Source organism: Tachypleus tridentatus, chromosome 10, assembly GCF_004210375.1.
Source record: "Tachypleus tridentatus isolate NWPU-2018 chromosome 10, ASM421037v1, whole genome shotgun sequence".
Lineage (NCBI taxonomy): Eukaryota > Metazoa > Arthropoda > Merostomata > Xiphosura > Limulidae > Tachypleus > Tachypleus tridentatus.
The window spans coordinates 94376765-94391500 of NC_134834.1; the positions used below are offsets into that span (position 1 = coordinate 94376765).

General features: G+C 33.8%; 1 protein-coding gene across 1 annotated transcript in view; it reads left to right on the forward strand.

The window, feature by feature from the left end:
- LOC143229902 (signal peptide peptidase-like) overlaps positions 1 to 13990 on the forward strand; it is a 29028-nt gene extending 15038 nt beyond the window's left edge. The window contains exons 8-11 of the mRNA XM_076462768.1: positions 353 to 473; positions 9201 to 9303; positions 10404 to 10489; positions 12268 to 13990. Of these exons, the coding sequence (XP_076318883.1) occupies positions 353 to 473; positions 9201 to 9303; positions 10404 to 10489; positions 12268 to 12346 (389 nt within the window). The 3' untranslated portion in view covers positions 12347 to 13990. The remainder of the gene's footprint in view (positions 1 to 352; positions 474 to 9200; positions 9304 to 10403; positions 10490 to 12267) is intronic.
- The last annotated feature ends 746 nt before the right edge of the window (positions 13991 to 14736 follow it).

Sequence of the window (14736 nt, forward strand, 5' to 3'; positions counted from 1 at the left end):
CCCCGTCGCACCAAACATGTTTGCCCTTTCAGCTGTGGAGGCATTATATGTTACAGTCAATCCCACTCTTTGTTGGTAAGAGTATCCTAAGAGTTGGTGGGTGGTGATGTCTAGCTGCCTTCCCTTTAATCTTACACTCCTAAATTAGGGACAGTTAGCGCAGATAGCCCTTGTATAGCTTTGCACAAAATTCAAAACAAACAAATCAGAACGTGTTTCTTATATACTTTTTAAAAGATTTTAAAATGTTTTTGTTTTTTCTAAAGACTTAAAGATATACAGTGTTCTTTAAATAGAAGGTTGGTAGTTATTTTGTTATAACTGAGTTCTTTTGGTTTTTTTCTCATAACAGTGGTTTTTCCTCAAGATTTTCTTGAAAGGGGTGTATATGGTACTAATTTTGCAATGTTAGGGCTTGGAGATATTGTAATCCCTGGAATCTTCATAGCTTTATTGCTTCGTTTTGACCACAGGTAAATTGTACTACATTAAATAGTATAGAACCATCAATCCAGTTATGTATCTTCTCTTTTTCTCAAATATATTAGTGGAGTTCCACTAAAATGAGTTTCAACAGTTTATTCAGCTTATTGGAATACTTAAGTATCAGAAAATAGTAGTTTACTTATAAGAGGTAACATTAAAATGTATATAAGATAATTTAGAAACATCAGTTTATTGAAGAACATTCCGTTGTCATACCACCAAACCAAGAATTTATTTTTGTAGATCACAAAACATTCAGAATTTTACTTAGGTTTACACATCTTCGAAGGTATGTATTAAACGAGATAACTGTAATTATTATTAATTAAATATGTAACTACTGAAAGAGGATTCTACTGACTCCAATATCTCTTCAAATTACTGTGTTAAAAGCTAATTCTGAAAATAAAAAAGCTAAAGAAAATTTTTATTCTGACTTTATATTTTAGGGTTAACTAATCCATTATTTTATGTTTTCAAAAGATGTAAAAACCTATAAATGTGATTAAACAAAGTTTGAGAAACAAAAGATAAATAGATTTAATTGATAATGCTAGAATTTATTCATAGTAAAAAACATAAAACTTTACATTTTGTGACACAATGCAAATTACAGCTGTTCATTTTATCTGACTGCTTTAAACAACACAACTGATCTGGTATAGAGAATAATAAAGATTATTTTTCACTGTGAAAAAAAAAATTTTTTTTTTTATACTCTTGATATAGTAACACAATGTGCCTGAAAATAAATGATTCAAAAGAATTTACTAAGCAGTGTGTGAATATGGTATTATTTGTAGTGGTCAAACTACAATAATTTAAGGTCATATAATGTATCGAATTATATAGTGTAAGAAATAAAAATATTCAGCTGCAGCAATACATGAGCAAGTAACAGTTTTCTTGGATAATATTAGAATTGAAGCTAACAGTTTCCTTACAAAATAAATCAGTGAACATTTAGTATTAATACTGTATTGAGTAGGTGAAGGTTCAGCTGGAATTAGTATATGGTATGACATGATGCAAAAGGTCAGTAAACTGGTTAAGTAACAGAGAATGTAATGTCACTTGTATTTACAAATTAAACTTGAGTCTGACAAAAAATGTTGAAATATTTGACTTTTCAGATAAAAACCACTGAAAATCTTGATAAATTGTTTTAATTGTGCATCAGTTACACTGTCTTTATTTCCAGATTTCAAGTCATACACAAGTGGCAGTCATTTATACTTATAATTATGTTTACATAATAAAATGACGTAAAGAATTTTACTTGTTTTGTTAAGTTGCTCAGTGTTTTTTGTGGTACCACTACTCCATGATCTTTGCCTGGATTATATATAAACTGACTTGTAATAAAATTTCATATTTTGTGTGAACCTGTGCAGCATACTTAATTATTACAGAAAATGTTATGAACAGTTAGGTTTTTGCTTTCTTTTGATATACTGCACATGCTCAGTCATATCTGATCACGTTGAGTATGGCAAGGCCATTGTGACTTCTGTTTGTTGGTAATGTACTAAAATAATTACTATTTTAGGGTGTTTCATTGTTGAAGATACAGGGGCATAACCAGAGCTGTAAAGTTTGGGAATGTCTTTTAAAAAAAAAATGAATTTTTTTCTTTTAACTAAGTTATTTACCATATCCTAAATGATGTTTATAAAATTAAAGTATTCAGAATTGAAGAGAAGTTTTTTATATAAAAGTAAAATCGAAAGGTGATTGACTTTTTAAATTTTTTTAAAATACTAGGATGTTTCTTCACTTGTTTTCTATATCTTTGCAGTATAATTTTCTTCATACACATATCCAGAATGTAGCATATGTAATGTGAATGATTAAGGTTTGAAGTTTATTGAGTAAATTGTAAATTTTACCAAAACTTTCCCCTCGGTATGGATTCCTGTATGTGGTGAGGGGACCTCCCAGGTAAGGTTCTGTTCTTTCAGTTTACCTCTTCTGGGATCTAAACATCCACCCACGTGTATGCCGTGTGTGGCAACCTGTGGAGGGGAGGAGAGTATCCTGGTGGTTGAGGGTCCAACCCTAACACACCACTTTGTTCTTGAATTCTTGTACACGGGCACCCTTTGGGGTGTTCCCCTATGGGTCAACCAACAACCAGTGTTGGATGTTTACAACAGGTGTTGTAGACATTATATCTGCTGGTGTTTGGGTATAGTGCTCACGTAACACTGTCATTGCTGCAATGTCCTTGTTTGACATTGTAGTGCATCCCCTTGTAGGACACCATGGTGGGTGGGGTCAGTGGGCACCAAAATTTCCCTTTCTTTATTATGGATACTCCAATTAAAAGTCTTAATAAAATAGTGAAAAAGCAGTCTATAGGTAAATGACTACATGTTGAAGATTCTGAGCAGCAATCCTCACCATCTGTCCCACCTGTTGTACCTCATTTTCTTATATTTCACTCTCTTTTAGACAGACCTTCAAGGTAAATGTCTCCCTTTTTCATTCAGAAGAGACTAGAGGGACATACTGGCTCTTCAAAGTCAGTAAAAAAGCTTTGATCAGGTGACATATTGGTGGAAACATCCACATCTCAACAGAGTAAACTTCTGTTGCATTCAAAGGCTATTGGAGATATACCTATAGAGGTTATATCTCATGCTACTTTGAATTCATCATGAGGAGTTATTGTTGAGAGGGATTTGAATAACATTTACAAGTCGGAGATTCTCGCTGGTTTCTCCACCCAAGGAATTTCTGCAGTGAGGCGTATCTCCACTCAAAGATTGAATTATGGTGCCGACCAATGTCCTTATTCTGACGTTTACGTCACCACATCTGCCTGCCACCATCAAGGCAGTTTATTTTAATTGCAGAGTATGCCCATACATTTCAAACACTCTCCGATGTTTCCAGTGTCAACGGTTCGGTCACTCGAAGCAGTCATGTCGTGGTTCCTTGATGTGTGCTCATAGTGGTGGCAAGGACCACGATGCCTATCAGTATGAAACATAGTCTTATTGCATCAGCTGCAATGGTTCTCACCCATTGTACTTTCCTTCTTGCCCTAAATGGTTGGAGGAAAAAGAGGCACAGTGTTTGAAAATGATTCAAAACATTACTTACCCTGAGGCTTGAAAGTTGCTGCCCACTACTTCATATCGGATGTATTCTGCTCCACTTTATTCCATAACTATGGTAGGAGTGCAGATGGATGTCTTTGTGCCTCCAAAAGAATCATTCTCAAACCAAATGAAAAGTATTTTGACCTCCATGGTTAAAAAAGTTGATGAACCAACATCAACACCCATCTTTGTCCTTAATATACATTCCAGTAAACACCAAGATCCATTTCCTTTGGTTCCAGGTACAGGCTTTTCATTGGGTACATCTATTTCTACTACCCCAAGATGCAGAACTATCATTTATTCATGTTCTCAGTTGCTGGAATCTTTTCCAGCAACAAAGACCTGCCCAATCAACCCAGAGCAGAATACATTGAAGTAGACAGACCTCCCTTGAATAAAGAGAATAAAATAAAAAGACTTGGTTGTAAACAGAAGGGCTCTCCACCAAATTTGCCTACATATAAATAAGGATAGCCACTATAATACAATGGAACTGCCAAGGTTTATGTTCTAATCTGGATGACATCAAAACACTGATTGCTTCCTACCATCCTGCGTGTCTTTCCTTACATAAAACATTTCTGAAACTTGCCAATACAGTCGCTTTTCAGCAGTTTTCTTTGTACAGAAATGACATGCTGTCTGATGGAGGAGTACATGGAGGGGTGGCACTGTTGGTTGATCATCATGTGCCCACCCTGTCTTTGCCACTTGACACATGTTTGGAGACCATACCCATCTGTTTCCTTGGGTCGTACCATCACTGTTTGTTCTCTCTACCTGTCACCTGAAGAGACCTTGATGCTCTCATTGAACAGTTGCTGTTTCCATTTTTAATCTTAGGAGACTTTGATGGACATCATCCCCTTTGGGGAAGTGCTGATATTGATGGGAGGGGTTGCTCTATATAGCCTATGCTCTCTGATCACAACCTTTCTCTTTTTCAATACTGGTTCTTATACTTATTTTCATGCACCTGGTCTGTCCTTTACTGCTACTCATCTCTCAGTTTGATTCTCTCCACTATTCTCCCACTTTTCATGTTGGGGTTGACAATAACCCACAAGACAGTGGTCATTTTCCTATAATTTTGAGAGAAACTGGCTGTGGACGATACCACCCGATTCGCATGTCCTGATGGAAGCTGTACCAAGCAAACTAGCCCTCTTTCACTGCTCTCGTAGAACTTGATCCTACCATCATCTGTAAACTATCAATAGACGACTGCATGGCAGCAGTAACTGACAGTATTATACAGGCAGCTGCTCAGTGTATTTTTAAAACCTTGACATGTTTTTTACAATAACCTCATCTGTGGTGGAATCTTGCCTGCCACATGGCATGGAAGACTCAAAAATGGGCCTGGGATACTTTTTGTAGGTATTCCACACTCTCGCACTGCATCGCTTTCTTGCAGGCCCCTGCACATGCTCAGTGGGTAAGTCATCAAAGCCAGAAAGACTCTTGGATTAAGTTCACAACAAGCATATCTTCTACTACCAGTTTCAAAGTCATATGGGACAAGATTCAAAAGGTCAGTGAGCATTATAATTCTGTCTCCCCTTGATCTTGCTCTCTGATGGTCATGAAGTAGCTGATACCCAGAGCATTGCTGATGCTCTAGGTGAAAGCTTTTTCCAGGTATCTGGCACTTCTGCTTTATCCTCCACCTTTTTTAGTCATCAAGACTCAGGCAGAGCAATCACCTCTTTCCTTTCGAGCTGATTGTCTGTGTGATTATAATCGTCTCGTCACACTGGTGGAACTCAAACTGGCCCTTCGTCAGTCTGGCAGTACATTGATCGGACACAATGATGTACACTGTAAAATGCTGTGTTATGTATCTCCTGCTTCTCTTGCTATTCTTCTGATTGTTTTTAACTAGATCTGACAGGAGAATGTTTTTCCTGATGCTTGGTGCCAGGCTATTGTCTTACCTTTCTCTATGCCTGGGAAGGATCCCAAGATTCCTTCAAACTACCATTCAGTTGCTTTGACAAGCTGTCTCTGTAAGACCTTAGAGAGGATGGTTAATGCTCATCTTGTTTGGTTTCTCGAATCAAACAATTTCATCTCACCCACCCAGTGTGAGTTCCAATGACAGCCCTCCACCATGGATCACATAATTTGATTTGAAATGCCAATCAGAGAAGCCTTTCTCAAATGACAACATCTTGTATCAATATTCTTTGACATTGAGAAGGCTTGTGATACATCATGGAGGTATGGCATTTTGCAAAACCTCCAGTTATATGGATTACGTGGCCATTTGCCCATTTTTATTAACAATATTTTAATGAACAGGTGTTCATTAAACCCAAATTTGTGTGGGTTTTACACTTTCCCGTTCTTTTTGACAGGAACATGGAGTCCCTCAGGGCTGTGTTTTTAGTGTCACACTTTTCAGTATAAATATTAATGTCACCACTGAACAACTCCCTCTTACTGTTGCAAATGGGCTGAATGTCGACGAATTTTACATTTCCTGTCAGTTGTTGAATGTGATGTATATTAAGCGGCAGCTGCAGTCAGCCCTCAATCATTTATATTGAAGTAAACCACTGCAAATGGTTTTAAATTCTTTCTCTAAAACAGTTTGCATGCATTTTTGCTGCCAATGGGGTATTCAATCTGATCCTGAACTCAGTGTTGGTGAACTTCTACTACCTGTAGTCCATGAGACAAAGTTCTTGGGGCTTTTCTTTGACCATAAGCTGACCTTTATACCACAGATCAAGCAGCTATGGGTCAAATGTTCAAGAACACTGAATATCCTCCATTTTTTTTCTTTCACCTCTTGGGGAGCTGGTCGATGTTCTATGCTAAAGATATATCGTGCTTTTATTTGACCAAAGCTTGACTATGGATCACTAGTCTACAGCTCTGCCAGGACCTCAGTCTTAAAGATGCTGGACTCCATTCATCATTAATGCACTTTGACTCTGCACTGGGGCTTTCCTCACTTCCCCAGACTTACGAACCTTCTTTGCACCTCCTCCATTTGCAACTGTCTTTACTGTATGCTTCAAAACTTCATTCCTAACCAAAGCATCCCAACTGGGGTTGTGTTTTCCTTCCTCAGTGGGCCATCGTTTTTCAGAACAGGTGATTTGCCATTGCTTCTTTTGGCCTTTGTATCCAGGAGGAGTTTGAGGATTTGGATGTGTTCTTGGATAACATTGCTATATCCACTGGTCAGCACATCCTATTATGGCTTCTTACAGTCCCCAAATGTGACCTATCTTTAAGTCTTCTGAGAAAAGCAGACACTTCCAATTGGAAAAACTGTGTGATTTGCTCTTTTGAGCCATCCTTTCATTCCTATTTATACAGATGGTTTGAAATCAGGTGATGCTGTGGGCTTCTGCCATGGTTTGTTATGGATCAGTGGTTGCTTGCAGAATCCCTTCTACAGCTTCTGTGTTCACTGCTGAACTGTGCACCATTTCTCTTACCCTGAATCACATAGAAGCTAAGCAGTACTCAAATTGCAATATTTATACTGACTCGCTTAGTTCTCTACTAGCCCTGGAATTGCTTCACGCTAGTTTTCAACAATATTCAAAACTGACTGGCTTATTTCTCTTTAACATCTACTTCTATCCAGTTTTACTTTTCAGGCCATGTTGGTATTCACAGGAACAAGCTTGCTGACACTGCAGCTAAATCTATCTGCTCTGTCTGTTCCATACATGGACTATGTATGGCTCCATGCCAGTTGGCAGTCAGTTTGGAGTGAGCAACATGAAAACAAGCTTTTCCAAATAAAACCCTCTATTGGACTTTGGCCACCTTGCTTTTGTAAGGATTGGAAAGAGGAAGTTGTTCTAATCAGCTACACATTGGTCACAGTTTTTAACTCATCATTTTATTTTATCTGGGACTAATGCATCAATGTGTTGTCTGTGTCACAATAAGCCACATTTTACTGTCTTGCTGTCGTTACGACTCAATGACTCAGTGTTATTGGTGATGATGACGCTGTCCATTTTGGTAATGTTTTTAGTTTTTTAAAAGACATTATTCTTTTTAATGTTATATAAATTTCTTTTAATTTAAACATTAGACCTTTTTTAATGTGATTCCCTTTTAAGAATCAAAGTACATCTAGTTTGATTTGAAATTAGAAAATGGCTGTAGTATCAAATAACTTGAACCAGAACTTAAAAGGCTGACTTCAGGTGTCTAATGCTAATGTTTGAACTATCTGTTAGTCATTCTGGTAAGTTATAATTACAATTATCCTACAGAAAGTCCTTTACAAATTGTATTACTGTAGTTTTTCTCTTACCGATGTTGACTAGATATAAAAATTGTATTTAATGCTATTTATGTTTTTAATTCAAAAATTAAACTTTGTTTAGTTTTACCTTAATTTTCTTTTGAGGTTTAATCATTTTGCTTTAATTTTAATTTGGTACCAGATGTTTGGTGCAGATAGCCTAGCTGCTTTGCGCCATAAAACACCCAACCAACCAACCAACCAAACAACCCAGGCAGATGGTTTTGTACAAAATATAACATGCAAAGAAACTATAGCTATGTGCAGAACAAATTAATTTCCATAATGAAATAAGGAATACAGATCCCTTTTTGTTATTATTTTCTTTTTTTTTTATCACAAAAGCAGAAATATTAATCCAGGTGCGTAGAGTGACAGTAGAATGCCACTGTTCAGTCTGACGAGGGTTAGTGGTGGGTGGTATTGATCACCTTTCCACTTATCTTGTGAATGTCAACCTGTTTTTTATTATTCGCGAACCACAGATCTTATTCTTTTCTCCATCTTCACAAAATCCACCTTGGAAATGTTTTTTTGGTTTTTGAAAGTCATTAATCTTTTTAATGCTATTTAAGTTTTTTTTAAATTTTACATTAGAACTTTTTTTAATGTGATTCCCTTTAAGAATCCAAGTACATCTAGTTCAATACAACATTAGAAAATGGTTGTAATCTCAAATAACTTGAAACCAGGACTGGAAAGGCCAACTTCTGGTGACTAATGCTGCTGTTTGAACTACCCATTAGTTATCTGGCGAGTTATAATAATTAAAATTTTGCTACGGGTTTTTTAAAACTTGTATTACTTTACTTTCTGAAAAATGACCATATTGTCAAATAACTTGAAAGCAGCACTGGAAAGGCCAACTTCAGGTGACTGATGGTAGATTTGGAACTTACCTGTTTGTCTTCCTGGCAAGTTATGATAATTACAATTATGCTACAGAAAGTTCTTTACAACTTGTATTACAACTTTGTATTACAAAGCAACTAGGCTATCTGTGCCATAAAACAACCAAACCCACCTAGTCAACTAACTATTTTATAACTGTAGCAGTTGAAGGTTGAACTTGCATTCAGGATCAGTTTTACTCTACTGAAACAAAGGCAAAAGTTGAATTTTTAGAATTTGTATGAAAGTAACCTTTAAAATGCTTTTTTTGCTACACTTCTGCTGGTTAAAGTATATGTGTAACTTGATATTATAGAAATTATTTTAACACATTTTGAATTTGTAATATTAATCATAGAGGAAGATGACAAAATTAGCAGTTCTCAGTGTGTATTTACAGAAAGTTGTGTGACTAGATGTATTTTTTACAGCCTGAAAAGAGAGAGAAATGTATACTTTTATTCAAGTTTCTTTGCTTATTTCGTCGGACTAGTAACAACGGTTTTTGTAATGACGTACTTCAAGCATGCACAGGTAAGTATGTTTTAATTTTGTTTAAATAATTGTCAATTAAATTGCTCTATCTTGAATTTCACTAGCTGTCTATTGTTCACTTACTTTTGGAGGTATAGTATAATACGAACTGGCATGTGGGTGTTACATGTATTCAGAGGGAGACAGTTTGATTTATACAACAAGGATTCTGCACATGTACATACCATTGTATGGTAGTAAGGAAAACAAATATTTTTTGAGTGTTTACTGGTATGTTTTTCAGTAATAGAACAGTTTTATTTTAGTTTTTTTATGCACAGGCTCATCTCAGTATTACATACAATTAACCATGTAAATCTAGCTTGAAACAAATTAGCATTGTCATGGTAAGGATAAATATGATATGGTGATGTGTTATACAGCATTCAAAAACAATTTTGCAGAGTGATGATGAGAGGTGTATTTTCTGCATGAGACTTGTTCAGTAGACTAAGACTGCAAAATGGAAATAGATCTTCAGTGTGTATCTTACTGTAATTGTGGTTTCTGGTTGTCTACTTGCATGTCATTTTAATTTTTAAAAGAACTGTACTGTTCAGCTGTTTTGTAAATATTAAGTTAGTGTTAATTATATTCTGCATGTGAAATATAAAACAGCAATTTTCTGTACTTTTATTGTACAGTTCAACTTTTCCAAGTTTTATCTTCTATTTTCTAATTGTAATGTTACATATTTTAACATACTTTATTTGTATACTCATGATTTTAAATGCTGCATGAGCTACTTTATTATAGCATAATAAATCTCTCTCTCTTGAGCTTATGCATCTAAATGGTGGAATTGAAATAATTTCATCTGGTCTTAGACAGTTCTTATAATGTTAGCTGTCTTCTCTGTTAAACAGAGACCAAACACAGTTTTATTAAGCAAGTTTTGTATGAAAATAATTCTTTCAAAAAACAAAAATGAGAAAGACTGATAATCATACAACTAAAGATAACTCTTAAAAATTGATTTTTAAATCTATTGATTTTTTATTGTTCAGAGGATTACTGAACAATTGAATTTTAAACAAAAAACTTGGTTGACTAAAACTAGTCTTTGTGTATGTGTATTCAAATGTTTATTGTATTTTTAGCCTGCTCTACTGTATTTAGTACCAGCATGTATTGGAGCACCTTTCTTTGTAGCTCTTCTAAAAGGAGATATTAAAACCATGTTCAAGTAAGTAATGTGTGTAGATAATTCCAGCAAAATAGTTCTAAAACATAATTCTACATTGGCGTCAGGGTGCAAGATGTTTCAAGTAAATTATTGTGTTGTTATACTCCAAAATATTTCATCTCAAGAATAGTGTGTAACTTTTAAGCCTAAAATGTGACTTTTACTGTTCTTGGTCATCAAACCTGTTGAAGTTATTATAAATTGTGCAAATGAAAGTTTGGAAATAAAATGTGTTTAATAATAGTTGTTGAGTGTAATGCAGGATATATATTACCTTTTGTGAAATTTGTCTACTTTAATTATGCAAGAAAATTATTATATTTTAAAGATCAGTAAAGAATTTGAATAACGTTTAGACAAAAGTAATACCTAAATTCACTCCTTACAACCAATGAAACTACTAGTTTTAACTACAAAGTGAAAAAAGAAATGATTGCCTTCCTACCATCAGAAACTAAGGTCTTTAACCTGTTGACTGCCAAGTATTTCAGCTGCTATGGGTTTTTTTCATCAAAATTGAGTAATTTTTAAAACAAAGGAAATAAGCAACAAATACTATTTTTTTTCTAAGCCAAACTTACAGTAGTACACAAAATGACGAAATATGTACAAAACCTGAAACAATAATTCGTCTGTGGCACTGTGTCACCGATTGGCTTGGACAAGTTATCTCGTCTACGGCACTGAGCAGGTTAATATTGAAAACAGTTTACCAGTCTTGTTTATACTGCTAAGACTTTTATTAGTTTTGGTAGTAATTAAATAAAACTAATTAAAAAGGAATATTTCAAACTCTTACTATGAAGAATACAATACATAGAAAATAAAACCAGTGTTTTCTGTTGTTTCTATTTTTTCTACATATTGATGTAGTATTTTTTCATTCATACAGTGTGGATTATGTTTACTTCGTTATGTTTTAATGACACTTAACCTGATTCTGGTATTCCACCTCCAATTTCCAATTTGTTATTTTAAGACAAATCACTGATTTTATTTACCTTTCTCTGTGTATTTTGTTTCTACCTGTTACAAAATTCAGCATAAAGAACTGACTAAATAATTTATATGGTATCCCAGCAGTATTTTGTAAGATTAATTACAACTTCTTTGGGGTCTGTATCAAATAAGCTTTGTGGACCTGTGAGGGAGTTGCTACACAAATGAACAGCGTTGTTAAAAATACAATATGACTGATTTGTAATTCTTGTGTTAAAAATATCACGATTGATTGAATCTGAATAACAGAAAAGTAATTCTGAATTTTAAAACTTGTTCAAAAGCTTCCTTACTTACAAATTTGAATAATTTATTTCTATGAAAGCTGTTGCACATGACAAAAAAGTAAACTTTGTTATTTGATTATTGCCAAAGTTTAATTTGCCGTTAAGAAGACTGCATTTGCTTGATTATGACAATCATTTGACGACAAACAAAAAATATGTAACTGATTTATCTTAACGAAGTGCATGTGTTGCAGTAGTAAAGACAAACTGACAACAATATTATATATAATTATTTAATATGTGTAGTAATATAAATGAGGTTATTTGCAAGGGGATTCTGTGCTAATTTAACCTCGTATGTAGCTGTGTGTTTTCTAACTACAAATCCAGTTATTAATAGTACTGTTTACAGAGTTCAAGTAATGTAACTTTAGAACCCTTAGTTCAATCTTCATAAACTAGCTACATCACTTTGTAAGAGTCAATCACTTGAAACTTGTAATTGTTCTGTGTTTTGATGAGTTGCTCAGTACGAACACTTTACTTTACCAGATACGAGGACCACCCTGAAGAACCAAAGACTGATGCTGGGAATGATGAAAGCAAAGACAAAGTTAAAAAAGAGAAATGATGTTACTGTACTTAAAAATTGTGTATGTCTGACATTTATTGTATGTTGTCAGCACAATTTCATTTGATCCTTAAATGTTTAGGGTTCTCTGCCCTCGGGTTTCTTGTTCAGAGGTTGTTTTTTTACCTTAATGTTGCAAAACCTTTGCATTTCATGGCACATTTGAGATATCCTACATTTTTAGTGCATTTGACTAGAAACAATACTGTTTCGTAACAATATACATTTAATGTGATTTTCTAAAAAAAAAAAAAGAAATTGTGTTCCATAATTCAGTGGTATCTCTTGTAAACTATAGATTGCCATATGATTAATTTTATTAGGATTTTTAACTGATTAAACATGAGTAACTTTTACTTCTGGAGTATGAGATTCACAGTGTCTGCTCACATCTTTCTTATAGGAGTTGTGTTTCATCTACTAAAATGTATTTATCATTGTTTTCCAGATACATCTTTTATTTTGAAGAAGTGTTTTGCATTTCCTAGTTATATTAATATCATAAGTTATCTAGCATGTTCATTGGGTTCATCTATTCTGTCAGTTTCTCATTTTTCTGCCCATGGTTTATTTGATATCATTGTTTATCTTTTCCAGTAACTGCATATATTGAATGCTTTCATGTTTAATCTGCATTTGCCTCTGAACATCTGATCAAAACAGTCGGTGCATTTTCTTTTCTTTTTGTTGTGTTTGCACAAAATACATTTGAACAGGAAATCCAAGGAAAAGAAAATCCTTTATCATAAGGAGAAAAACATATATATATTCATTTTTTTTGGAGGGGTGATGGAGTAGATTTTTGATATCTTTTGATTCATTGTTTCTGTTTATAAGTTTTCCCAACTGGGAAATGATCTAATTTGAAATCGTAAGAGGACCATTTTGACTTGTAAAATAGACATTAAGATCTTCCAGTAATCTTGATAATTGGATAATAGTTCATTGATATGTCTTATTTCAAACACTAACAGATTTTGAAGACTTAAAGACATTCCTACAGTAAGTTATGACAGTGTTCATTCAAGCCCCCTGTAATACCTAAATGTAATACATACCACTACAAAATGAAAGCTGGGTTATCTTGTGCATGATTGTATTCTCATTTTAGCATCAAATGCATTGAAACTGATGTGATGCTAGACTTAAATGCACATGCCTGTAATATGGTTTTTTCTGTGACTGAAAGACATTAATATTTTGTTTTTCTAAAATGTTGATTCAAAAGCTAGTTTAGCAGCACATTGAGTTATGTGTAATGAGATTATATTTTATAAGTACTCTGGGTATAATCATATTAAGATTGTTTTGCTTTTGTTTTAACCTTACCCATTACATTTCAACAATTCAAAACAAAACCTTTCTTAATATTGAAGGCTGTAATTATTTGGAAATCAAGATGTAAAAGTTGTTAAAGGGCAAAATTAATGTTTTAGAAGGATTATTAGAAATTGTGCAACAACTGTTTGGCTTTTATGTTTTTAAATTAATGATATTACGTTTAAATATAAAGAAAGAATTATGAAAGATTAATGAACTGAATTTGTATATTTATTTGTAAAACATTTTAAGAATGGACGTTTAAACAACTTTGTACAACAACAGAACTATTAAAGTGAATTGCTGTTTAGAATGCATAAAAAATGTGAATTTGTTGTGTTCTTGAAATGGTGTCATTTTGAGTAATAATTGTTGTATAATAAAAAAATATACTTAAACATTTTTTCCTTATTTTACTTAATTTTGAATTTCATATAGAAGCTTGTTTTCCAATATTTAATAACAAAAATGGTTTGTGTTAAAATGACCTTCTGATTCATTTGCCAGAATATATATATGTATGTGTGTTTATTTATATTAATTTTCTTTTGGTGGACAGTGTGTGCTGAACTGGCCCTCTGACCTGTTACTGCATAATGTCTCAAAGCATCTTTGTATTAAATAAATGTTTTTTGCTTTAAGATTTATGGTCCTTCAACACTTGTTCTAAATCTCTAATGTATAATGTAGTGTTTTTTTATTGTTCCTTATACCTTTCTTATAGGGACTGTATAGCAGTTCATGAGGAATGTTGCATTGGTTCTTTGAAAAATCTTTAATATACAATGGCAAAACATAAGTTAGAGGTCAAATTCTCTTCATTTGAAGACATGATTTTAGACTTATGAAAGTGATATGTGGAGGTCTTGGGGCAAGAGTCCAAATATACTAGTGTTCCTCAAGTAAAAAACCAAACTAAATTAAACCATGTTTCCAACTGTTTTGTACAATGTTGCAGAAGAAGTGTGTCTAAAGGCATGGCAGACTTCATAGATGAACCTTTCACAAATTGACAACTATTTATCCAAAAAGCGTTAAATCTGAATATCTCTTTCAAGTGGCATTATGTG